A 27,877-nucleotide genomic window follows, 5' to 3' on the forward strand; every position below is an offset into this window, starting at 1 on the left:
GCAGGTCAAAGACTCCTTGGCAATATGCTATCACAGATATAACCCTCAGATAGTGTTTAAGACCTGCCGCACAGGGCCAAAAACGTTGCTTTTGGTGTGTGTGATTGTGTGTCCGTGGTTCTCTGCCTGTACGCAACAGACACCTCTCTTCAGATCCGCCCTGAAGTAGACTGATGACTAGGGGAAGGTTTTAGTGCCATGGCCCTCATCAATCCTGCAGTGTTTGGAAGTGGCGGGGCACTGGCCGACACTAGCTAATGGGCCTGAAGTAAACACAGAACACAATGATGTTGCTCTGCTCTGCAACATGGTGCGACTAATGTGGCTTCTTTAAGGCTGATAAAAAATACCAGCAGTTATGGTATAAGGTATTAAAATATCTTAATCATGGGGTTATAATACCTTTAATTGATATTCACGTATGTCTTGTATTTTTAGTTTTCCTTATTCCTGTTTTTTAAACACGTTTCTTGTTACTTTTAGCTAATGGAGCTCGCTACTTCACACATTTCTTAGAAGTCGACCTCTACATATGTTACAGTTAGACTTCATGACTTCATGTTTTCTGACTTCATTTTAACATTAACTTTTTGCCACCTTCTGCCTACTGTCAGCTGTTTGTGGTAAGTGGCAGGTCTAAGGCTAATGACCCCAGGGCAAATTCTAGCATGGGTACCATCTGACATTAGTAGCCTTTGACATTTTGTCTTCTCTAATGTATACCATCCTTGTCAAACTAGTGAAAAAACATAATCACTTGTCATAATTGTGTGTTTTAAAAATACACTCCAACCACTCCACCGCTGGAAACAAAGTATGAAGCAATAGAAGCAATCAAACACTGGCTTGATAGCGATGTTTGGACATTTTTTTAGTTAGCTGGAAATTAGAAATTAAATATAATGTAATGGTTTTCCAGTGACTTGCATTTACTGTAATTAAAGGGTTGGTTCAACCAAACTGCAGAGCCTTCTGCTGCCAAGTGAATGCTATGGAGGTGTTTATCCTCACCACATTCAAAATTGACCAAAATCTAAAGTCCAAAACTATCGGCATGGCTTTACAGCTCTATCTCTTTTTTTGTATTTTAGCGCAAAAGAAAATTAATTTGATTCCAGTCTGTGCTCTGAAGGGAATGCCTCTGCTTAGGAAAAGCTCTGTCAGATGAGAATGTATTAGTGACCCGGACCAGGCCACAGAGCATCCATCAGCCCACAGACAAGGCTTTCAGAGCGGGACCCCACTCAGATAAACAGTCATCCCCCCCTCTATACTATCACACACACACAGGCACACATTTCATGTATATGCAGCTACACAGGAATGCATGCAGATAAAAGTTATGGTAATATACACACATGCACTCAGACGTACACATGTAAACACACATACGCAGATCATACTCTGAGATGTTAACAGTGTGTGTAATCAAGTGTCTGGTCATTACCAGAAGGAATATAACAAATATTTAAGTCTATCAGTCAGTTTGGAACATGAAAATGAAAAGCTATGTCTGGCTGCCTGTATCATATAATTCTAAAACCCTTGTTATTGTTTATCCAAATTAAAAATTTTCCTTGGTAAATTACTACATAATTTTACCTTTATCTGCTTCTAAAATGACTCAAATCAAACGGAAGAAAAATGTATCAATTTCAGGTTGAACTGCTCACAACTATCAGACATTTGTAGTAGTAGCTTCACTTGTTCAGAGGTCACAAGCCAAAAAAAAAGTTTGACAAACATCGCTCTGAAATAAGAAGAACTTTATTTTGAAAAGTGCCACAGAAATACACCACCAACCACCATCACCATCGCTGACATTACCTTCGTCTGAGGTCCTCGGCGACGGTTGCCCGGCAGCTGAACAGGTAGGCTCGAAGCGACTGGAGCTGCTGACGGAGCCGCAGCACCGTGCTGAGAGGCTCGCAGTGCTCGTACAGACACGGGTTGAGCTGCTGGACGTCCAGCAGAGGCTCCTCATAAACAAACTCCAGGAACTCCTTGGCCTGTTTAGACACCTGCGAAGAGCACAGAAGCGAGATCACTGCGTCAATGGAAAAACAAACATGCAGGAAGATCGGCATGGCCGTTACGTGATCTCAATCACAAAAATAAACGTCATACTTTGGAGGCTGTGACCTTTGTTTGGATGCTGGCTGTTCTCATATATTTGTATGTACATTCCCACCTTGTGCTTGCTGGTGTCCCAGTTGTGCAGCAGTCGTGCTGGTATGAGGAAGGAGTTGTCCTGATGGCAGCTATGGCAGTAGTACCAGCCACTGTAGTAGCAGACCTTGGCCTTTCCTTTGGACAGACCCACTGGACGCTGACAACCTGAAGACAGACATCGACTGAATGAGTGTCTATGTACATTTTTATTTATACCACATACTACATGATTCTCCAGGATGTCAGGATCATATAATCAAGAAACACAGTTAAACCACTTTCTGGAAAGTGTCAAACATGGAGACTTATTAAAAAACATTAAATGATGTCATCAATAAAATAGACATGGACAGCTCTGTGTATCCATTTACAGATCTTTACTAGCTAATTAGCCCTAGACAGCTTTGCACAAGACAGCTTTAGGTGTTTAGTGTGCTGGTCTGTGCAGCAGAGAGCAGATAACCTGGTGTTAATATGTGCCAGTTTATTGCCCCTCACTAAATTCCAAACTAATTCAGTCGAGTAAACCTGCACATAATAAAGATAGTTTGAAAGGAACTTTGACCCCAATAAGATCACTTGTTTGTTTCATGACCTACATAAACTGAAAAAGATACGCTTAATTTGATCCATTGATTATTGTATATAACACACTTGTTTTTAAAGTTTTGGACTCTGAACACAAACACACATCCTACATAAGAAATAAATCAGATACTGGATTCATCGTGAGCAAAAATCAAGAGGAGTAAGCTCCACATTCACTAGAAATGACTGAATGAACTGCTTTTTAATTGGGAACTTTCTGTGTGTCTGTGCGTTTACTATCTTATCTATCTAAAAAACAGATTGCCTTAAAAACTGGTATATAAGACGCACCTTTGATACGATTTTTCATTTAAAAGTGGGGTGCGTCTTATACACCAGTGCATTCTGCACACCAGTAAAATCTATATTCATAATCCACATACACTAATATCATTTGTCTTCAACTAACTACCAATATGCTCATAATGCCAAAGCTTCATAATAAGCAGAGTTTCACATCGCAGGCAGAACTTCACCCCTCAGGTTATCAACAGGTTGACCCCAACCATCTGATTGGCTGAGAGTGAAGACAAATGAGAAGGCTCATGGCCAAATATAACACTTTTTCCACCACATTAATTATTAATATTATGAATTATACTATATAATTATAGGAATAATTGCTACATTAATTAATAAGTTAGTTAGTTAATGTCAGTTCTATTCTGATTCATTGGGGACAATATGTAATTAATAATGTACTTCTAAAATATGCAGGAAATGTCAGTACAAATAACTCACACACTACTTAAACACTATTATAATATTATAAGCCAATTTTAAACATTTGTTGACTTAATCAGAATACAGTTTTTTAAGTCTTTGCGTGATGGATTTTTGCATATAAAGTTGTGATTAAATTAATCTTTTATTTTTGTATGTCTCTCTCCACAACAGGAACCGTGGTGTTTAGTAGTGAGATGAACATGACCACTGTCATGATAAGCAACCTTAGGATGTGTTATTAAGTAGAGATGCAGGAAACAGCGATAACTGAAAGGGCCCTCCTTATATTTTGTCTCCAGTATGAAGGCTAAAATCTTTTATTAAAGATGTCCAGAACTCTGAACAGCAGTGTAAATTCTTGTGTTAAGTGCACCTTTTAATATTAAAATCCATGTCTGCCTGAAACCTCATTTTAAGCTCTGGATAAGAGAGTCTTGGTTCCTCCTGTAGTCACAACAGATTGAACTTCAATAAGAAAAGTGTTTTGTACACTTAAAAGAACAAATAGATTCTCCTGTCTATTCAGCTTCATAGCTGGCCCTCTGTCTGCTTTGTCTTCTGGGCTCTTTAAAGTTCAGTGTTCACTAAAACACCCGGACCTGGTGTACGATCTCACACACACACACACAATCGAAGAGTTGAGCGCCACAGCATTGCGACAGGTGTCCCTTATCTACACAATCTCGGAGGACACGGGGCCTGGAAGAAAACAGCGAATGAGGATAAAGAAGAAAAAAAAGAAAGAAAGAAGAAAAGAAACTGAAGATTGCAATCTGGGTTTTGGAAAACAGAGAGCTGGAGAGCTAAAAAAAAAAAAAGGGAAAAAGGAAGGATATAGAAAAGAGGGGACGTGTGTCAGCCTGTTTGTCAGCCGTGCTTCAGCACTGACTCAAAAGGAGGAAATAGAGAAAAAAGGGTATAATGAGTTAGAGGCTATTGAGAGATGAGAGGATAGAAGGAATGGCATGGAAAAAGAAGAGGAGGAGAAGAGTGAGATCAAACAAGGACAGATAAAGGCAGACAATAAATAGATGTCAGTCCGGCTACTTTTGACGTCTGAAAACAACAGACAATGGTCCAATCAGAGCTGAGCTGGATTCTGACTTTATCTTATTGTGGAGTGTGAACAACTTTTATGATCAGTTCATTTTTTGATATTTCTTTTCAATTAATCAATGAATTGTTGAGTTTGTTATACATGAAAAAATAGTCAAATTGCTCATTAGATTTCATAGAGCTCATGATAATGTCCTCAAGTGTCTTGTTTTGTGCTAACAGCGGTTAAAACCCAAAGAAGATACAACCCCAAGAGTTTATAGAGAAATAAAACAAAGAAAGCAGAAAATCTTAGAATCAAAGGATCGTTTTGCATCTTATTTTTGTAGTTTTGGCAATTGATTCTATCCTTCATGATAACATTATATTCATCAAATTAAAACTGAAACAATGCAGCGACATCACTATAATCATGCAAAACAACGTGCAGTAAACATGAGTAAAAACTGAAGTTTTCTGTAAGTACGTTTTTAGGGGGGGGGGGGGGTTTCTTTCTTTTTCTTTCACAGAGAAACATAATTATTTTATATGAAATGCAACAACAGAGGACATTGCACTCAAAGCGTATGATACAATACAGCAGACTATAGTTTCTGGAGTTTAGATCAATAGGTTTTATGGCACTGAAATGACTGTTTAATCTGTTATTTGTTGGGGTTTTACTGTGCAAAAAAAAAGTGGATACAAGTTGATAATGAGACGGAAAACAGGACAATAACCAAGTCTTATCTTCAAGCCTTCAGTATGACTGAATTGGTATGTGTAACTCAGTAGGTACGCTAATTACAGCAGTGAGCTCATGCTGTTGTTGGGGTGGATGCTCTTTCACTAAACCACAGTCCGCTGGTTGGGAGCCAGCAGGCAGTGGGGATGGTCAACCGTCAGAGAAACACTGTGTCATTTCGAGGAAAGAGCTGACCACAAGGCCGGCTCGCTGGCCAACTGCGGCCTCAGGGTTGGTCTGCTGCTGTGGGGACCGAGCGGAACAAATACACACATGTATGTAGCCTGAAAACATATGCAAACCAAATAACAATCTTTAACCTTAACCTCAACGTCTATATCATGAGGAGAGGAGAACACGCCCTCACAAACACATGGTGGTGGATGTACTGTTACCACAACTGAGACAGCCTATAATGCGCTCTGCACGGTACAACAGGCTTCGACTGAAAATGTGGGACTATGGAGGAAGAAAAAAGGATAAAATAACAGCAGGGATATAAATCTGACCTGCTTCTGACCAAAACCACAACAAGCAGCAAAACAACCTCAAAAAAGAGCGCATGAATTCTAAACCGGAGTCCAGAGAGGACCGAACCAACAACAAACTATTTGTTCCTACAGATAACACATTTTAGACCATGTTTTATTAACTGGTATGCCTATAAAGTGAGTAGGTACATATACAATGTAAACGTTTATAAGTGAGTAAGTAAATAAAGTATAAAAAGTAAATATATAACTTTATAGGCAGTAAAGTCTAATAAAGTCAGGATTCCCCTCAGAAATGTTGTTCAGCCTGGTGGTAAGTATGTTTTTGGAGCTCTTTGTTGAGCAGACCAGTTAGAAATAAAGCAGGGAGGAACAGTACAAGCAGAAACAGCCACAGTGATGATGATGTTTGATGAAGAGCTGCAGTAGACCAGCACACCTCCAACAGGTACATTTCTATTTTCTGTTGCAGTACCACCCCTACAACAATGAAAAAATACCATTATGTTAGGGGAGTCTGTGCTCGGAGCTAATGACCATATAAAGAATTCTGGCACAAGCTGATGTCAGCTCGGGCTGAAAGTAGAAAAAAACATTTTTTTGCTAACAGGGATTCATTCTACATACATGTACCTAATTATTTGACACGTTATATGAACATTTGACATTATAACACTATTTTCAGTATATGCCACCGGGCACCTCTAACTTACGTTAGCTGCATTGCGTTAGCTGCATTGCGTTAGCTGCGTTGTGTTAGCTGCATTGCCTTAGCTGCGTTGCCTTAGTTGCGTTAAGTCAGCTGTGTTGCATTAGCTGCATTGCTTTAGGTGCACTGCGTCACTCCGCTAAACATACGTGTTCATACTATTTTTAATAGAAGCCACGTCAAAAATCACAAGATTTGTTTTGGGTTTTTTTTAAAGGTTTTGTTGGCATAGACGCCTTTATTTAGCAGTAGACAGACAAGAAACATGGGAGAGACAAGGGATTCGAACCGGGGTCGGCTGCGTATATGGCATGCGCTCTAACCACTCGACCACCTGGGCGCCCAAATAACAAGATTTTTTGACACCAGTGCTGGTTTGACGGCTCTGGTCCCTGGCTTCCTGTCCAGTGGAATCAAGTGGTGAATGAAATATTGCGAAAAAAGTCAGAGCAAGTCCAGGAAGCCGAGGGCAGAAACAGGTGATCCAACTGTCAATCACAGCTGTCTATCAACACCCACACAGCCCATAAAAGTTACTATAAGTCCTCAAATCTTATTAATGGAACAATAACTTCCAAAATGACCACTAGCACACTAATTAGAGGGCTTGAATTTTGAGACTGAGACCATAATGACTCGTTCAAAAAAACCTTCTAGAAAGAGGTTGAGGCTTTGTGAATGGGAGTCAGTTACAGCATCTAGTGGTCATTGCTGGTATTGCAAGTTACATTGGCTTCAGCCACCAGCTGTCATATAGCTGCCGCCTGATGTTGATATTTTGATGTGCGTCATATACAGGCAAGAAAAGTCACGGATGCTGCAGCTATGACATGTTTTGTTTCTTTTACATAGCTCGTGATTGTTTGCTTTTTAAGTTTATACTTTAAACCTGTAAAGTGTTTTTTCTAACAGTATCATGTTTTCTCAGTACACAGTTCGGTCACTGTCACTGTGTGTTTCCTGTTCTAATGTGGAAAAGGAAGGAGCCCCCTCCTCAGTCCGAACAATAATGTTGATAAAAACACTGACTGTTATTGGACAAGTGTCTGAAAAAGATTTAATATCAAGTAAAGGAAAAGGCAGATTAATCAAAAATGAATTTACAAAAACTAGCATTTGGTGTTTTACAGTCACGAGCAGATCTTTGGGTTTCATGGCTGCTATCCTAGAATTTAAATAGATTATAAAGGAAAAAAATCATAAGCTGCATCCTATAAAAGTAATTACCAATTTGACCTGTTCTTGCCGGTATAATTGTAATGTTTCTACAGGCTGTGGCTCCATAGCAGGACATGAATAATATTATATCCTAATTGTTTGGTTGGATAATTAGACAATTTGCCAGTTGACTGAGCAAACATCCTGGTTGTTGTTTGTTTTAATAAATAAAAAGTACGTCCTCAACCACATTTTGTGCTGATAATGAAGGATGTGGTTTGATTATTATCATCAGAAAGTCAACTACAAGCAACCATAAACTATTTCTTCAATTTTTTGAGGCTCTGGCACTACTTTTCACCATTTTAAACATATTCATAACCCTCAAGGAGCTTCCTCCATTTACAGAGGAACTGTTAATACTTTGTATTACTAATTGCTAACTACTTTATCTGTTTTCAGCGCTGTGTTACAAATGCTTTTCCTACTCGTCTGATCTTTTATGGCTCTTTCTGAGATGGAGAGAAAGAGGAACAGGAGGGAAGATGAATGGGAATTCAAACGTAGCTCAAAGGTCTACCGATTGTACTGCGGCTCTCTGTAGTGAGAGAGGGTCACTTTGACCTGCCCCGGGTGAGCGTACGCTGGGGGGAGAGAGAGAGAGAGAATGAGAGAGAGACAGAGACAGAGAGAGAGAAAGAGAGAGAGAGAGGACATGAGGGCAAAATCGGGCTCACGCTTTCATCTGCCCGCTGCTGGTTCAAACTACCACACCTCTGAGAGCACACTGGTGTGTGTGTGTGTGTGTGTGTGTGTGCATGCAAGCGCGTGTTATGTACATGTGTGAATTAAAACTGAAAAGACGAGAGAAGGCTGAGCTTTGATGTGTCTCATTCACACCGACCAAACACTCGAATGAAATGTGCACAAATGGCAAGAACTATAAAAAAGATAGTGAGAGAATGTGTGCGTGTGTGTGTGTGTGTGTAAGAGAGACAGAGAGAGAAACAGAGAGAGAGAGAGGGAGTTTTTATTTTGATGTGAGCCCACCTCCAACTTCCTCTACTCGCTCATATCCGATATACCGATTCCCACTTCACCCGGGCCTTTCGGGGGCCTGAGAATGTGCTCCAGTGCAATGGCAGGGGTCACCAAACCTGAGGACACACTGCACAATATGTGTGTGTGTGTGTGTGTGTGTGTGTGTGTGTGTGTGTGTGTGTGTGTGTGTGTGTGTGTGTGTGTGTGTGTGTACGTGTGTGTGGGGTGAGGGGTGATGGGGAGTCACGGTCTTCAAACGAACACTAACACTTTTTTCCTTCAAAAGGAATCAAAAACGCAGCAATTCCCGTGTGTAATTAGTTGAATACATTTTACATTTTGATGTTAAATAACCAATCACTCAATATGTATAGATGGACGCAGCATGCATATGCAACGGGCAGACTTGAAACAAGTTCAAAGAGAAATGGGCGGAAACCAAAGTGGCACGCTGAACATCAGGCAGCACGGTCGCCATCATGAAGAGATCTTGTTCATATATGAATAATCACATTCAGGTTCACTACAGAAGAGGGACGTTTTTGATACATTGGGATTATAGGGTTTGGATTTGAGGGCCAATTTTTGGGGGTATTTCATGTTGGTGGAAGATTATTTCTTTGCTGTGACCTGAGCTTCCAAACAAGCAGTATTACTTCAATCCTGCAAATATTCATGACAGAAGTGAACTTAAAAACTGCGCCAACACGCTTCAACACTGTCTGGATATTTGCACCACAAACTGTAAAAGACATAGTTAGGATAACACACTGTGCATTAGTAGCTCCATTTCCAAGTGATGTGTCTAATGTGTTGAGTTAATGCTCCACACAAAGCAGCCGCATCAATATTCTGACTTTGATGAAAGCTCGACAGATGATGCATCTTCTTTACTTATTGGCCAAAGAACTCGGTCTCGCTGTCAGCAATTGTTAACCCTCACATACTGTTCATATTCTACATCCTCACAGTATGTTCCAGGTCAGTTTTGATCCGGTGTATGAATCCGCTCATTAAAAGTGTCAGAGAGCAAAGAGAGTGTAGTTTTTAGCTTTTACACCACTCATATTTGGAGAAAAACATCTACTATCACACAACATCATGTCCTATTTTACCTAAGATATGAAAAAATAACATAGCAATAATGATTGAAATGTATTTTCAAACCCTAACACTAACCCTAAACCCACTTTATGGAACTGTGGGGTTTATTGTATAACCATTAGAGCCACCAGTCTTCACTGCTACATCATATAAACTACTATCTTATTAAAACTATTAACTATTCATTTCACTAAAACACATGTCAATAGATACTGCTCAAATTTGACCCAGAATACCCCCAAAAACATTTATAGCATGTATACAAAAGTATAACATTTGAATCTATTTCCATTTGTGCGTTTTTGACCACTTTAGGAAGTCGACACAAATTTCAGAATAAAAGACATTTGGGGTGTGTTTACAGCTGTCAAATGTCAAAACGGGTCAAATTTGACCCGAACAGTATGTAAGGTTGAAATAAAGGCAAAAAACATCCGAAATGTAATCTTAAAAAGGTAGCACTAGCACTATGTTAGCACAATAGTGAAAAGATGAGGCTAGTTTTCATTTAATTGTTCAACAATCAGCCATAAAGGCTACTCTACAGCCAAAAAAATGTAAATCATTCCAATGATTACCTTCCAAATATATTATTCCACTGGTTAAATGAATCCATAAATTGATGCCTTTTGTCCTTAAATGTATTAATGTGGAGAGTACTACACCTGCTCTATGTGAAGTGCCTTGAGATAGTTTCCTCATCGTGATTTGGCACGATATAAACTATATAAAAAAACGAAAAAATTGATTAACTGAATTCCTGCACATGCTCAGTGATGTCTTCCAACTTCTCTCCTGAGACTGAAAAAGGGATTATCGCAGTTATTAGTCTTTGGAGACATTCCTAAACAAACTAATGTAAATGTATTCTTCCTTTTGGAGGAACATGTCACTCAGTGCAGTGGTGTAGCTGATGTGTTTTTAATAGTTTCTCTGCTGTAGACCTCTATTCTGAGAAATGGGGGGGGGGGGGGGATTCTTTTAATTCATTTAGGAATAAATCAGATTTACAACACAGTTAAAGATTGTATCCAAAAGGGAAATGGCATCATCACAGCACTTCTCTTCCACCGCCAAAAGTTGTTGAATTCATGTATTAAACTTTAATTTCTGGAAGGTTTATTGAACATAAAACAGTATGACAGTTTTAATGCTTCTGCTGGTGTGGGGGCAGGATTAGATGTAACAAGTATATATGACAATAATTAGGATTTAAAGGAGTCTTGTGCTTATTTCGTTATTTGTACATTTGTGAAAAATGAAGTTATAGTTTTCACATAAACTATGAAAGTAAGAATTGTCATTAGAGGGCCAAATATTTTTCTTGCAGGGCTGAATTTGGTCCACGGACCGCTATTTGTCTACCTCTAGCATAGAGGAATAAGATACAAACAGGGAAAAACAACAATTAAGGGTAATGAATCAATAACTAGCCGGTATATTACATTTTACCAAAATATCAGCCAAGAGAAACTGAAGTGTACATAATACACAAAAATCAACCACATCTCATTAAAAAGGAGCTGGCACACTACCAGGAAGAGGTGAGTAAGGAGGGGGAAGAGGTTCTCTACGCTTACATTTTAGATTCTCATTTTTAAACTAGTGAGTGTCATTATATAAGACCAATTTCCAAATGAAAAAACATGAAAATGAAAAGTATAATCCTCTGAAAAAGACAGGAGCTGTGACAACACCTGGATTTAGACATCAATTTTAAGGTTCTTTAATTGAAATCCTGTAAAATACTTTTTTCAGGAGCCACAATGTAACACAGCAGGAGGCTAAAAAAGGGATACAGTCAAATAAATGAAGAGGGAGGCAGAGGTAGTGAGGGAAACAAAAAGAGGGAAAGGCTGAATGAACTGGTGAAAGAAAGAAAGGGAGGGGAGAAAAAAAGGAGGGAAATAAACGGATTGAGCGAGCAGAGGTGAGCTGTGTATAGAAAATGGATGTATCCAGCTGTCCCCCTCCCTGTCCAGCTCTACCCACAAACCCCCTTCAATCCAACGACCACGATCAGGCCCCGTCCGCTGTAGCATCCCCGGGACGCTTTCATTCGCTCTCATTCATTCATTCATTCATCCATTTTTCCTCTCCTCTGGTGCTTTAAGCCTACCAATTATCATCAGTTGCCCCCAGACGTCCTCTGTCCTTGTTCCTGTTTCAGCTGGCCTTTCAAACAGCCCTGCATTAATAAGCCAGTTGTTACAAATAAAAAGGGAGGTGAGCGGTGATTATTCAAAGCCCTCCTGAGAGAGAGAGAGAGTGAGAGAGAGAGAGGGAGAGGGGGAGAGAAAGAGAGAGAGAGAGACAGAGGAAGCCCACGCTTCACACCCAGGGAGAGTAAAGGCACCGCCTGCCATTTATTTGGCTGTCCAAGGGCCTGGTATAGAGAGCAACAGGAATAATAATAAAGGAGGCAGACAGGCTGTAATGGTGCAGGATATGAAAAAAAGGGTAAAGACTAAATATTGAAAAACACCCAAAACCACCGACTGACAGGAAGAGGCAGAAGCAGTGAAATAGACAGCATCCTTCTTACTGTAGCACTACTCTACAGGTTCTACAGGATGTCATATGAGATTTAGGCTTCTTATTATGTAATTTCAACACAAGGATGTTAGTCAAGATGTGAATTAGCTTTACATATACTAAAGCACAAAAGTTTACACATTTTAGTTTCAGTTTTTGAAAAAATATTTAGTATTGTTTCAATCAATAAATCAGACTTAATTTGTAGATCACTTTTAATATATAGCAATGCAACACAAAGTGCTTTACATAATAAAAAACAAACCAAAAAAAGACTGTTATAGATAATGACTCATTTAAAAACAGGAACTGAGGAACTAGACCTGTCACAATAACTACTTTTTGTTGGACGATATATCGTCTCAGAAATAATCGCGATAAATGATATTATTGTCATTTGAAGATCATTTCCTGCCACTGATATAATAATAATATAATAACATAATAGTATAATAATATAAGGGGGACGGGGGGTGGGATTGGAGAGTGGGTGCTACATTACTATGGTCATGTCCATGTATCATACGATAAGTCCATATATAGACGATGATGATGATGATGATGATAATTAAATTATTGTAGCAACTAGGAAAGGAAAGGTAGAGGTTTTTTTTGGCCCAATGAGCATGCTCAGTAATGTCCAACTCTGGCTAAACACACTCCTTAAAGTCCCCCTCCACTCAAAAATGTGTTTTTCTCATTGTCACCAGATTGTGATGTTGGAGCTTCTCTGTGCACAATTTGTTTTCACATTCACCTGCAGAGGGCGGAGCATTTCTTTGAGCTCAATAAAAATCTGAGTATAAAGGTGTGTACTTATGAGCCTGATTTGTTACATCACAACTAGTTGGGAACCAATCGTGGTTCACTTTGCAATTTACACAAGTGTGATGTGGAAACGTGAAGCCTCTAGTGCACAAACACTTAGAATGGACAATTAAAGTCTATACCTATGATACACTCTCTTGGGAGCCAATCAGGTGTTGACATTTCACACTGTTTGTACTGGAAGCAACTACTAATCTCCAATGTGTGTGTTTGTACTGTACGTGTGTGTCTTGTGAAGGCAACTCACCTGCACACCTGAAGCTCTGAGCAGTGAGCCCCTTCTCCACAGCCAGACAGGTGAGGATACTCAGGAAACTGGTGGTGACAGACTGTCGCTTGGCTCTCTGGGCCTCCCTCTGCTGCCTCCTCTCCCGAGACGGTTTAGATCTCAACAGCACCTCCTGGAGGCCTGGAGCTCCTTCTCCTGAGTCGGCAACTTCTTCTTGCGCAGGCCGCTGCGCTCCCACCGCCTCCTGCAGGGCCTCCACCCATTCCTGGGCCTTGAGCTGATCGTCCGCTCTGAGTCGGAGTACGTCTTTGGGGAAAACAGCCTGAAAACAGTCTCCTCTGTCAGTCCATGGCTCTCCGTTCTCTGGCTCTTGATCTTTATGCACGGCCAAGCAGGAGGCCAGGGAGTACTGGAGGACGGGTTTCGACACGGACCCACGGCCCTCGGTAGGGAAGGCCTGGAGAGAGGATCTGGTCAGGACGAAGGTGAAGGGCCGCCAGTTGTTCTGGTCCACCAGTTGGTGGAGCAAACCAGCTTTGAGGACATCCTGGCAGCGTTTGGTGAACAGGGGCAGGGTGGTGGGTCTGCTCACACGACAATTAGCCTGTAAGGAGAGTGATGCCTCTGCAGAGATGGGGGTGTCGCTGTCGCCATCGGGCCTGGTGTCGAGCCCCGACGGCGAGGGTGATGAGGAGGGCGACATGGGTGCAGGAAATTTGGTAACCTGTTGCTTTTCCATTCCGGCCTTACGCTGGCGGTTCTCTTGCCTCACAGGTCTGACTGCCTGCACCTTTTCCCACATCAGCCGTCTCCACTCCATGGCTTCCCATTGGTTGGCCGCCCTCAGCTGGAGGCGTGTGCTGTTGAAGAACAAGGCTTGGAGCGTGCGTTGGTCAGCTGCCTGGGTGATCTGGCCGTGCTGGCTGCAGGGTGCTGGTGAGATGACGCTCTGGCAGTGTGACAGAGAGTAGGCTGTGCCTAGCTGTCGGTTGGCGCTGCTGTCCAGAGTGTACAGACGCAGCTCGCAGGGTGTCAGCTCAACATGACAGGATGTCCAACGGCCCCAGGGCCCCTCACGCTGCTCCATCGCTCCCTGCTTCACCACAGTGCTGCTACTGCTGCTTTTATCAGCTGGGCAGGGAAACAGGGGAGGGAGAAGAATGGAGAGTGACAAATAGAGAGAAAATTATCAAACACTGATGAGTAATGTCTCTGTGTTAATGCTAACGACAACTGAGACACCAAGAGCTTTATTTCAGTGCTATTACCTTGCCACTGAACAAATGTAACTTTAGCAAATAAACAGTCTTAATTATAAGCTTTAAAGGAATATTCCAGTGTATATGCACTGAAACACAAACATTCACCTACTGTATACTTGAAAGTTGCTTATAAAAGATCTGTTGCTTAATTCTTTGTGGGTGTTGGCAGCTGTAATTGTTTAATGTTTAAGTATGTGTAAATAGTCTTTCCCACTTGCATACTGAACAATATCACACAGTATATGTTCTGGTGCCTTCATGAAACAGAAATATGATAAGCTTTATGAATACATTTCACATTAAAAAAAAACCCAACATTGTTATTTTTATGCACATGAAAAAGTAGCTGGTTTACTAAGTTGAAATCTTATATATCTGTTGAAGTCTGGAACTGGAATCACATTTAGTCATCCCTCTTTGCAGTCAAAAACAATGTCAATATGTTTGTAATATTGTAATAATGTTTGTAATTGTATTTTTTATATTTTGATATTTTTCATTATCTAAAGGAAGCTGGAAGAAAGTTTTTCAAATCAAAAACTCTCTCAGCTGGTTGCAGTGTGTCAGTGTCCATGTTTGATTGAAACCAGCTGATCTCCAGAACGGCAAGAGAATAAAAGACAAAATAAACTAACTTGTGCTGTAAGTCATGGACAGACAGTGTGTTGTTAGCAGTGATACTGAAGAGTATACAGGGGCAATTGCAGCAATTTTAACACGCTGCACCTGAGCAGCTAATTAGCTACCTAGCCTGCTAACTGATGTTAGCGGTGCACATGTACAGGTGCAGGGCAAGAAGTGTGCTCATGTTTGTAATGGTGTGTTCCAGTTGTACCCAGAAGTCAGATTTTCTAGTTAATTTCAACTGGAACGCCTCTGAAGTCGGATCTCCCGACTCAGAAAGTCCCTCCCAGCCCCGACCTCAAAATCCAAGATGATAGCCCCGTGTATCAACAGTGTGAAAGTTTTAGTAATATCCTGTTTATTAGCACTTTTGTCTTATCTGTGTCTCATTAAATCAGTTGTACACACAGCACTGTTCAACTTCTATCTGTCTACGCTGTTTTTATGAACAAAATACAGTGAAATGTGTTTTTATCAACTGGTATTGCTATCATCAGAACTTTGAATTGGAACGACTCTCGTGTGAAATCATTCCCAGCTCCGACTTCCTTGGTAAATGGAAGGCAGCAAAAGTTAGACAGGAAGGAGCCTTTAGCAGGAAAGCTAATGTGGTTGTAGTTCAGATCTTGTGGCTGTTGTGTTGTGCAGCAGGATGCAGTCAGGCTAAGTGTGACCGCCTGCTCTAACTTTGATAGAATGCCACATTATCGCTTCATTCAAGGACGGCAACGTTACTTCTTTATGCAAATGTGGTTTAAAATTAAGCAATTTAATTGGCTAGAGACAAGCTATCCATACATACATACTATGTAGAAGAACTAACAATAATCCAACAAATTAATGTGAGATGGGGAGAAACGTATACAAAATATACGTTTCTCCCTTTCTAACCCTTTACAGCGCAAATATGTATAATACACTGTCCTTGAGAATTCGTCAGTTCTGTCCTTTTAATTTGCTTACATAGCTTTTTCTCCCTGTTTCCATCTGTCCATATACCTCTAACTGATCTCAGGAACCTGAATCTCAATGGGCCAGTTTCCTCCGCAAGGTAGCTTATCAGAGGCTTGCAGCTCACACAGGAGCTTTGGTATTTTGGTAAGAGATAGCCATGCAGCAGTGCTTCTCTGAGAAAGTTCCCTGTCGCCAAGGAAGGAAGAAACAGCATTGTAAAAGAGGCCACTAGACAAGCTGACCCAGTCTCCTAATGCTAGGGCACCAGGGCACACCCTCTCTTTCTGATTTTGGCCTTTCTTTCTCAGTTTTTTTTCACAATTTGCTGTTCAGGAGGTTTGTTTGTTGTCTTTTTCTCATTATGTCTTTCCCCTCTCTGTCTCACTCTCCTGTGATTAGGGAGTGTTTTCTTCTTGATTAAGGTGGGTTCACACTCAAGTTGACAACAGGTCATAAAACTGGGTCAGCTTTTATTAAGAGCATTTATTATGGCCTGAAATACCCTAAAAATAAAACATACCAGTCAGATGAAACAGCAAATTTAAGACAGTAAATCTGACCCACTACACACACAGTTATTGCTGGCAAAAAAAACAAAAACAACGAACGTTACCACATGCTCGTGACCTATGGGTGAATATTTGGGAACTTTAGTGAAACCTCAGTTTAGACTGTTTAAAAATGGCATCATTCTTTGTTTTTGTTCCAACCTCAACCCCACTGGGTCTTCACTAAAAAGAGGAAGAGAAAGAAGCTCCTTCTGCCAAGACCAGGCCAACACTGTCAAGTACTGAAGAAAAATATTGTTGTATGTTAATATAGACGCAGTACAATTAGGAGGAATAATAATAACACTTTTTTCTTGCTTTATGTGTGTGATTTATCTAAACCCGTTTTTTACTGTTCTCACAAGCCTTATGTGAGATTGCCTGTTTTAAACCTGTATGATAATAATAAGAATAATTATTATCATTATCACCATCATCATTATTATTACTTAATTTATTGATTTAGAAAATTAAAGTTCCTTTAGTTTAACCCTTCTTTATAATGATCTTTCTATCTATTTCATTTCTTTTAGCATGACTGAGGCAGGAATTGGAACATCTTTTGATTTAAATGTGGGAAGAAGAGGAAGACATTGAATGTATATTTGTTTTCTCTGTAAAAACATAAAGTAAATCAGCCCATATTTGTGTATTGTCCTCGGTGACCTGGCCCATTCTGCTCTGTCTATGTATACATTTTTAATAAACACAGTAACACTACATTAAAAAAAACAAAGTAACAATAACAAAATACCACTGTATACTTTGAAAGTTGGACCTTGAATGCTGCAACACAAAATGATGCAGACAAGACTGAAGCCTCATGGACTGAGACAGTCTGTGAGCACCCAGTAATCCTGATTTACAGGTGACCTGAAGGTCAAAGGGCATCATAGCATCTTGGTTAAATTACAGCCAAATTTGGTTAAAATGTGTGACTATATTTTACTATTTAGCCCAGACCTCCTTTACAAGTAAATACAGCCAATAATATAATGGTTATATGTAACCTTAACATCTAAAAAGGTCAAGAAAATTGAGCCCAAACTTAGCGTGATACAGTCAGAAACTCCAGAAGAGCAACTGACTGAAACTTTGTGTTGTTGACAAGTAATTGGGTTTAAACTAGAGCCTGACCGATATATCAGTCAGCCAATATTATAGGCCGATATTGACCTTATCACATATATATCGATATCAGTGAATATGTTGTCCAGTGTGTACTGGTTATGCATGTTTTTAGTTTTTTTAAATTCATAACTAATTACAGTATAATAATTCAATTTCTGATGAAGTTTAGTGTTTCAGCGCACTGATGTTGTTTTATACAATAAAGTTTATTGTTAAACTGTAATATATCATGACCTCCGTTACATATCTTAGTCAGTGTCAAGTGTTTGAAAACCACATTTAGAGTATCATTGCAAAATATTTGCTAATGTATTTATTTATGTATATATTCTGTACATATAACATTATGGGCCAATATATCAATATTAGAATTTTTTTACTCCCTAATATCAATATCTGCCCTAAAAGTCTAGTGTCAGTCGAGCCCTATTCTAAACCTAAACATCTCCACATCCTTTGACCTGCACAGCAATAAAATGGCCACTTCCTGGGCAGACAGGTTTACTTAAAAATAACAACAATCACTTATCCCCGCCCCCTCAACCAATCTCACACACTAATTTAATTGTACACCCCCCACCAGAAAAGCGGTGAAATTGGCCGATATTGCATTTAGGTTTCTTGATATGCTGATGGAGTCAAGAAGAGAAAGGAAAACCTAAATGTCTGGCAGCTCCTGTTAACTAGAGGGTGGCGAGTCAAGTGCCTCATCAATCTTATCAAAAACAGCGGCAGACGCCGTGTCGCTCCAGGTCCCGGACTCTGCATGTTAACAAACCTTTTGCTTAAGGAACAAATGAATATGCAAATCAGTTAAGCCGGAATCAAGTCGGGCTGATTGGCAGTCTTCATGCTTGGGAGGGTTGAGATGAGAATTGGGCCGGTGTGCGGTGGTGGTGGTGGTGGGGGACTGCTTGTTTCAATTAGCCGTCATCTCCACCTGGTGGGTTTTGACATTGCACCCTCGTAATAGTCTAATACACACACACCAACCTTCAACCAGAATTAACACTTCGCTCTCACCACTGTGAACTAACCCTTCAATCAAGATGTAGAACACAACCACCTCCCACCCCCATCACTTCTGCCTTAAACAAGCAACCTCACCCACTGATTACAAAGCCAATCAAGCTGTTTTACAATCTAACAGACTCCCACAGTTTCCTGGATATCAAAGCACATAGAGACTGGACAGAAAAAGTCCACCATCCATCTGCTTTCTAAACCCGCAGCGCTTATCCTGTTCAGGGTCATGATGGGCTTATGTATGGTGCCTGTACTGTCTCAGCATGCACTGGGCAAGAGGGAGGGTACAATCAGAATATGTACGGGTTAAGAGTTCTCTTAGAGTACCCTGCATGACTACATGAATACACTACAAAATCCCAGATGAAGGTAGCATTAACAAAAATTATCAGGAAAATAAAAGAAACTGAATTTGTGATAATTTGTTAAATTTGGGTCAACTTCCTAAATCTTTGTACTTTGATTTAGATGAGACAGGAAGGTTTCCAAACCACTGACAACACTCTCTAGAACCAACTGATAAACTAAAAACAGAATACTTTGATTGACTCCGTACAACCGTAGTCTACTTAAAATAAATATAGCCTCTCGAGGATTCGATAGCAAACCCAGTCAGCTATCTAAATACTGAAGGTCCTGTTTGAAAACTGTTACGTTGATTGGCTTAAAACATTGATCTAATGAAAGACAATGTATTCAGGAGAACATGACTCCTACTTGAGAGAAAATGTATCACTCTGTTGGAGTTGTGGGAACTACAAAAACAAATCACACGTTATTTTCTGGCCTGATTCCCATTTCTCTTTATATAGAGCAAAAGCAAATGCTAATTTTCTGGAGTTATACAAGACATACTTACAACAACATGTGCTACCAAAATCAGACCTATTATTTACAATCATGATGTAAGGCCAACAAATGAATGGAACCTATTGTAGATGTCTTTTTCACAATATCCTATGAGAGGAAAGTTACGAAATAAAGAGCCTGTTTGGTCCTGTATATATATGTATATTGGATCATCATTTCTATTTACCATCTAAACATCCCCAGCTGTCACTAATGGAAAGGCAAACACGCTACTACTTTTTTTTCTTTCAATGTGAATGAAGAGACGTAGCGGGGCCGAGCTAAATCACTCTGCCTTCTGCTTATTACCGGCCTTTTACTACTTCTACTCCTCCTTTCAACGCACATCGAGCCAAACTAAATAGCCCAATGCCTTTTCACACATATGCTAATACTAAATAATCCTTGCCAGTATCAGGAGCCGGGTAATTGGGTTCCCTCTTCTCTCGCCTCATTTGAGTCCATTTGCTGACAGGATTACGGGCTATTATCCCTCAGGATCCCTTAGGATCTCCTTAGGCCTTCAGATGCCCAAAACACACAAACAAAATGTGTGTGTGTGTGTGTGTGTGTGTGTGTGTGTGTGTGTGTGTGTGTGTGTGTGTGTGTGTGTGTGTGTGTGTGTGTGTGTGTGTGTGTGTGTGTGTGTGTCTCTCTGCCTGAACACTGACTCTTGTAGCACAGCTGTGTCATTTCAAGTTATCATCATCTTCTATCATTATTGCGTCTCTAAGGATGCTTCAACATAAGTACAGCATACGCCCCGATCTGGAGCACAAATAGTCCAGCAATACTGTCCTGACCAAGCCTCTCAAGGCTGGGAGAGCTTTCCGGTGACTGGATGGTTGATCAGTACACATCGGAGGAGGTGGTGTACATGTTTCTGACAGGTAGGGGCCGGCGGATTGGTTAAAATTAAGAACACCTCAGGTTTAATGACATGACATCATTAATGAGTCGAGAAGAAGACGGCTCTCCACACCACATATGCCCAGTTAGGTAAATCAACTGAGGGTCAGGTCACCCAAATTACAGAACATGTATTTATCGCACAGAACTATCATTGACCCTTGTACAGCTAAATACAATGGAGGTTAATGATAGTTTGTCTAAAGAGTTAATATATGGAAAAAATAACATGTCCTGGATACTGAGGATAATCCAGAGACCTCACTAAAGACACATTTCACCTTTATTCTATATTCTTAACTGAAGATTGTATTTATATCCTCAACATTTCAAGTGTCCTCGATAACTCAATGAAATGCTGGGTGAATGTTATGACCATTGGTTTTCATTATTATATATATTATTATTATTATTATATTATAATTATTTAATTCCCTTCGGGATTAATAAAGTACTATCTACAGTATCTATCTATCTATCTATCTATCTATCTATCTATCTATCTATCTATCTATCTATCTATCTATCTATCTATCTAATTGTATTAAACTGTAAAATATCACAGCTTCCATTACATATCTTTGTCACAAGTGTTTAATAACCACATTTGAGGGATCATTTCTAAAAATGGTGTGTTTATGTATAAATTCTGTACATATAGCATTATCAGCCAGCATATTGATTTCAGAATTGATTTTTACTACCTAATATAGTATCGGTATCAGCCACTAAAATCCAGTATGATTTGGGAACTAGTATTAACTCTACAATCTCTACCTACTCACAAATGACTATTGTCCCACAGTATATTAATTACACTCATACCTTTGTTTTCCAATGGAAACTGTTGATAAGAGAAAGAAAAAAAGGGAAAGTGAAATACACTAATTTATAATAAGTAAACAAAATAAAAGTATGAGCACTTATGCAAAGTAAGAGAGGAAATGTAAATAACATCTACTTTGATACCCAATTATTTCATTGTTTTTTATAATGCATTAATCTGATTTTTTTTTTTTAATTGATTCATCTAACAAATGTAAGAAAACAAAAATCTGCTCAACTGTCCAAAAGTATTACCAAAATAAGAGCTTATCAAAACTAGTAGTATCCTTTATTTATACCAGAGAGATCATTGAGGGTGAAAAGAAAAGAAAAGAGAAGAAAATTATACAAAGCAATTACAAGTAGATGTTGGGATGTTTAAGATGAAATTTCTAAAAGGTCCAAAAGGTATAAGTGTGTTTATTTTAAGGAGGTGCTGCATTTTGTTCCATGAGTCAGGTGCACTAAGGCTAAAAGCAGTTTTTGCAAGTTCAGACTAACTCGAGGAACATGAAGTCAAAGCAAGTAGATCGGGTTTGGTAAAGTCCATCTGGGAGATAGAAGAGTTCTGAAAGGTAATGGGGTCATTTTCCTAGAAGGTATTTATAGATAAAGAGATACCAGTGAGTGTCTGGTCTGTCTTGGAGGGAGGATTACAATGATGTGTACCATAAACGTCTCCAGTAATAAATCTTAAGGCAGAGTGATATGCAGAGTTAAAATCCAATCACACATAGACCCACACACTGTGTATGTATGTAAACTCACCCTTTTGCTGGTGGTTGAGGATCATGTTCTTCAACGTGTTGCAGTCTACGGTGGGCAGTCCATTGTCAGTGTAGGCAGACGGTCTGTAGTTGACGTCAGATCTAGAGCGGTTGTGTCCCTTCTTGAAGGCTGAGTTGGACGAGGAGTTGGCGGTGTTATTGGTACACTCCATGGTGTGTGCTGCCAGGTCGTTGGTGGAGCGTGCTCGGCTCCTCTTGCCGTGCCTCAACCCCATGCCCAGCCCCAACACGCTGAAGTTGTCGGCCCAGGCCAGGCCTAAGGGCCCCACCTCCGGCTGCTCTCTGGCCAGCAGGCTCCATACGCCGCTGGAGCGCAGCTTCCCCTGCGCGGCGCTGGATACCTCCTGCAGCTGCTTCGGCTGCCTGGGAGGCTGGAGGCTTCCGGTCGGAGCCTGGCTCGGACCTTGGCCTTGGATCCCGCCCATGCATTGGATGAAGTCCTCCGTGGCCTCCAGAGCCGGGCTGATATCGCCCACCATGTCCAGTTGCTCAAGGCCCTCCATGGCTGGGCCTTCCCTCTGAGCTGAAAAATCTCACAACTAGATAGTTTTCCAAAACGGGCACAAAAACTGTGTTAGCATCCACATGTCCAACAAACTAAACTAAACACATGTCTTTCAGGCATGTAAGCAAAGCAAGGAAGAGGTGAAGATCCAAGCAGCCTTCAGGCTTCACGAACAAGTCCTGAACTCTCAGCCTCGAGACAGGGTCTTCATCCAGGGTTACAGCCTTCCTCTTCAATGCAGGGGGGGAAGCTACCGAAGCTTAATACAAGAGATAAACATGACTGTTTAAGAGCTACAGACGAATTGTAGAAGTCGAAACTGACCGTCAGCTTTAACATTCATGTTCTTTTGGCCCGTCTGGTGGCTGTGAAGAGGCTGTTTGTGACTTCACTGAGACAAAAAGAGAGCGAGAGAGAGAGAAAAAGAGGAATCAGTAAAGAGGAAGCATGCCGAACAAATAAAGAACGGAAAAAGACACGGTTATTCATAGCGACGTAAAACAGACTCATGTTCCATTCCAAATGATTTCCTTTGGTTAAAAAGATAAAAGTTAGATCTTGAGGCTTCTTGTCTGACAACTTTAAGCATCCTGCTACTGTATCTACCCACCTACAGCCCCCCCCTTCATCAAAACTTAGAGCAGAGCTTCAGAGACTCCTCTTCAGCAGCAGCAGCAGCATCCTCTCCCTCATCATGTCTTGATGAAATAATACTGGACTTCCTCCTCTGCTGCTTATCACAGGACTGGGCAGGCAGAGAGGAAGCGGGGCCAGGGTGGGGTTGCCATCCATCTGCCTGACCGCCTATCTGTTCTTATTCCCTCTCTCTCTCTCTCTCTTTCTCTCTCTCTCTCTGTCTCTCATTGATTTTCTTCTCCTCCACAGCTCAGGCTCTTTTACTTTTCCCCACATATGAATTATTTAAAAGACCATTACATCACTGCAATCCGATTTCTAGTAGACACAGGCGACCTATTGAACATTAGCGATTTATCCGCCATCATTTATTGGAAATACAAAAGAGTTGATGGGTTTTTATTTGGAGACTTATTATGCTGACCAAAGCTTTTCTGACACATGCTGTAATGCATCACTCACTTAACACTCATTTATGCTCCGTTTTAAATGAACACACAGTATGGCCGTGTGTGTGCTCATGTGGCACGTTCGATGACATCACCTTCCTACAGTTACAGCTCTGATGTCATTGAGCAAATCATCAACGTGGAGACACTCATGGAGTTTCCCACCGAACTCCCGTTGACTCATACACAGTCTACACATTACAGTCGACTCAGCAGAAACACATTAGAGTATTTATTTGAAGTAAATCTACTGTATATGTCTATCTATAGATATCTTATCAGTCGTCCCTTTATAGAGAAAATATGTTCACAGTCACACTACATTATGATCTAATATTACTGTACAGAATACAATGATTACATATATTATTTAATAAATGTACAATATTATGAAGCCCTGAAAAAAACCTGATTTGTTGGCAGCAGTTTGGTGATCCTTCTGGCTCCATATTATATATATATAATAATACTCTATTCTTTTTTAGGAAGTCAGAAATGTAAAAAAGAAGTATGTATTATGTCATTAGGGCCTATAATGAGATACTAGAGACTATATTGTAGGGGCGGCTGTGGCTCAGGAGGTAGAGCGGTCGTCCTCCAATTGGAAGATTGGCGGTTCGATTCCCGGCTCCTCCAGTCTACATGTCGATGTGTCCTTGGGCAAGACACTTAACCCCTAGTTGCTCCCGTTGCTGTGCCAACGGTGTATGAATGCGAGTGAATGGTTAGATTCCTCCTGATGTGCAGGTTGGCACCCTGCGTGGTAGCTGCCTGCCATCAGTGTATGAATGTGTGTGAATGCGGTGAACGAGTTGTAGTGTAAAGCGCTATATAAGTACAGTCCATTTACCATATTGTAGTAATTATGCCTGTTAATCTCATAACTCCTCATACTCAAGTATAGAAAACATGAACAACTCAACTCACAGTTTGTTAAACCTGCTTTCTGCAATGGACCCTGCTGTTTTTTCTTGTATATTTGTGCAGTTAATGCACTCACTCAATGTGCCTTACTTTTTATGTTATATATCCCTGAGCTGTATTTTTTACACTTAACATGACAAACATGAAGCTTAATGATGACATGACATTACATCACCTTAAACTGAAAGTGAGAGCTTACATGGAGACTGAATGGAACTCTCTCCAATTAGCTTATCTAGTCCTTAACTGATTTAATACACAATGTCACAAATAAAAACAACAACTGGGCTAAAGCCTCAGAGCAGTGTGTGTGTGTGTGTGTGTGTGTGTGTGTGTGTGTGTGTGTGTGTGTGTGTGTGTGTGTGTGTTTGTGTGTGTGTGTGTGTGTGTGTGTGTGTGTGTGTGTGTGTGTGTGTGTGTGTGTGTGTGTCAGCAGTAAACACTAACAGAGGTGAAGCCACGGTCAGCCTGCTGCTTAGCCATCGTGACTTGCTAGGTGATGCTAACTCGCTAACACGTCTGATTTATCATGACACTCGTACATAAACATAATAAGTGGATGAAGTATTGTGAAGGCTGGCTGGAAAGAGGCTGACAAAGGCTACAAAGGCCTTTTCTGTTCCCAGCTGATGTGATGGGAGCCGGGGTAGCTAGTTAGCCTGAAGCTAACGGCTGCCCTCTCTCCATCCATGAGCAATGTCACTCCAGTCGAAGATATGAGCGTTCACTCTCTCACATCAAGAGCAGTGCCTCTCAGTGGAGCTACACTGATAGGATGTTGGGGTAAAAGCGAGCCCAAGCAGGACATATAGAACAGAAATCGGGACTCACCTTACTGTGTTTACCATTATGTCATTTGCCAGTCCGTCCGTGATAAAGTCCTCCGACTGTAACAGGACGAAGGTTCCGTGTAGCCTACTGTGATTTTGAGTGTTACTGAGGGCAAAAAATATTTGACGAAATAAATGTTTATGAATACACAGATTCTTGATACTTTGGCAAAGACATGTCCCACTAAGTACTTTAAATTTTAATCTTTAATTTGCACTGTATGTCCTTTGATTTAATACAAATCATTATTTGATGCTGCATACTCATATTTTATGCTCTATTTAAGTCTAGTTTTTATTTTATTTGTCTCTCTTTCTATTGTTCTGTACATTGTTTTTATTTTTATTATGATTGTTTTTCTTGTTTTTAATTGTATGTTTTAATGTTCTTTGTTTCCAATTCTTACTGCTAAATGATTGTTTATGTAAAGCACATTGAGTTGCCCCTGCGTATGAAATGTGCTATATAAATAAAGCTGCCTTGCCTTGCCTAAGAATAGTGCCAATTTCTTTGAAAATTAATCACATTTTCTTATTTGATTATATGCAAGGCCAGTACCCACAAAATCATGTGTCCTCAGACAAGATTTTATCATTTCAATTTGATATGAAACTGTGAAAAAATGATTTAAAATGTATAATATATATGCCAGATGAAAGAGTGAATTGAAAAAAGCATTAAAAACTGTGTCCCAAGTTTTTGTCACTGTATTTATAAATAAGCAATAAAACCTCCCCAAAGTAGGAGGAGAAAAAACAAACAAATCAGGAAAAATATATTCTTTTAAAACCATCATGCAATACTTATAGCTAAGTAAGCTAAGTAACTTATAGTTGTGAAATGACCTCCCTAAAATAGGAGGAGAAAAAAAGAACAAATCAGCAAATATATTCTATTAAAAACACGATTCAATAAAATATAATAGTTAAAAAACAAGGTGCATGTGACATAGCTATAACGCTATGGGTAACCTGTACAGTCATCATCACCATTGTCTCAGTCATCACATGACTATTACATACAGTTTCTTACTAAAGTTTGGCTTTATTGCTCTGTAGAAATGTTCTTTTTAAAATCTTTAGGCAAATGTTTATTTTCATGTCATTTTTCACACTAAGCCTTCATGACATGTTTGTAATATGCTAGGCCATTTCTGTGTTGTTAGTTGTATTCTTCATTTCATCTCTGTCTGTGCTTGTAATGATGGAAGGGCTACACAGGGATAAAAAATGTGTCTGTTTTTATCACTTTTCTTTTTAAACATTTACCCATTCTCTGTCTCTCACTTGTTTTCTACACGAGCCATTATCATTATTTTCACTCTCATGAAATGGGATAAAAATCATTAAACGGCATCATCATTACCTTGGATGACAGCAGGGGGTGGTGCATTTATTTAGTCTCACAAAGAAAGCTTGTGTTACACATCTACACATGAATCTGACTGAACTGGTAAGAGGACTGAAGAGTGGAGGAAAAAACAGAGATGGAGAATAGTTTTCACCTTAATGAGCTGCTTGAAGCTGTCCCTGCACCCAACCCTGTCCACTCTGTGGTAATAATTAGTGACACATTTGTCTGATAATATGCAGCAAACTGAAATGGTATGGACTGCTTTTTACCCAATCTAAAGGCCTTAAAGAGGAGCCTGTGTCCAATATGTTTAATATTTCACCAGGCTTTATGTTGAAATTATGCATACACTGTGCACAAATTACCCATTAACTAATGTGTTTCAGGTGTGACACTCTAACATACAGACAGAACAACTTATTTTGCCCCAGAGCCCCCTAGTGGGTTAATTCTGCCCTCAACTTGGAAAATTAAATGAATAAAATGGAATTTATATGACGTAATTATTTCATCCTGTAACACTAATTGTTAAATAATATGATTACCTCAATTGGATATTGTGCCTAATGATAGTCTGAAATCACGTTTGAGGTGTAATGAGATGGTTCAAAATAATATTTTTAATAAAATACTGAAAATTGTAATTTTCTGGATGGTTTTGCCAGGAATAAAAGGTATATTAGATTATTCCAAATATCATCACAAGTTACTGCTTATCAGTGGCTCCAATTCAAGAAATATCATTAGAAGCTTTCAAAAGCCCATTTGAGGAAACCCCCAGTTGAACCCCCTCCTCCTTTTTCCTTTCTCTGAATGCTCTTTGTCTGGATTTGTTTAAAAAGTTCTCCTCAGTGAAAGAGAGGAGGGCCAGGACAGCCTAATGGGCTCTACTATGTTACTCT

At 40.0% G+C, this 27,877-nt stretch overlaps 1 protein-coding gene across 1 annotated transcript in view; it reads right to left on the reverse strand.

The window, feature by feature from the left end:
- plekhm3 (pleckstrin homology domain containing, family M, member 3) overlaps window positions 1-25,654 on the reverse strand; it is a 43,673-nt gene extending 18,019 nt beyond the window's left edge. The window contains exons 1-5 of the mRNA XM_062431806.1: window positions 25,623-25,654; window positions 22,258-23,173; window positions 13,380-14,492; window positions 2,192-2,337; window positions 1,828-2,021 (exon numbers count right to left, since the gene is read on the reverse strand). Coding sequence (XP_062287790.1) covers window positions 1,828-2,021; window positions 2,192-2,337; window positions 13,380-14,492; window positions 22,258-22,780 — 1,976 coding nt within the window. The 5' untranslated portion in view covers window positions 22,781-23,173; window positions 25,623-25,654. The remainder of the gene's footprint in view (window positions 1-1,827; window positions 2,022-2,191; window positions 2,338-13,379; window positions 14,493-22,257; window positions 23,174-25,622) is intronic.
- Window positions 25,655-27,877: the final 2,223 nt, after the last annotated feature.

Source organism: Scomber scombrus, chromosome 13 (assembly GCF_963691925.1).
Source record: "Scomber scombrus chromosome 13, fScoSco1.1, whole genome shotgun sequence".
NCBI lineage: Eukaryota > Metazoa > Chordata > Actinopteri > Scombriformes > Scombridae > Scomber > Scomber scombrus.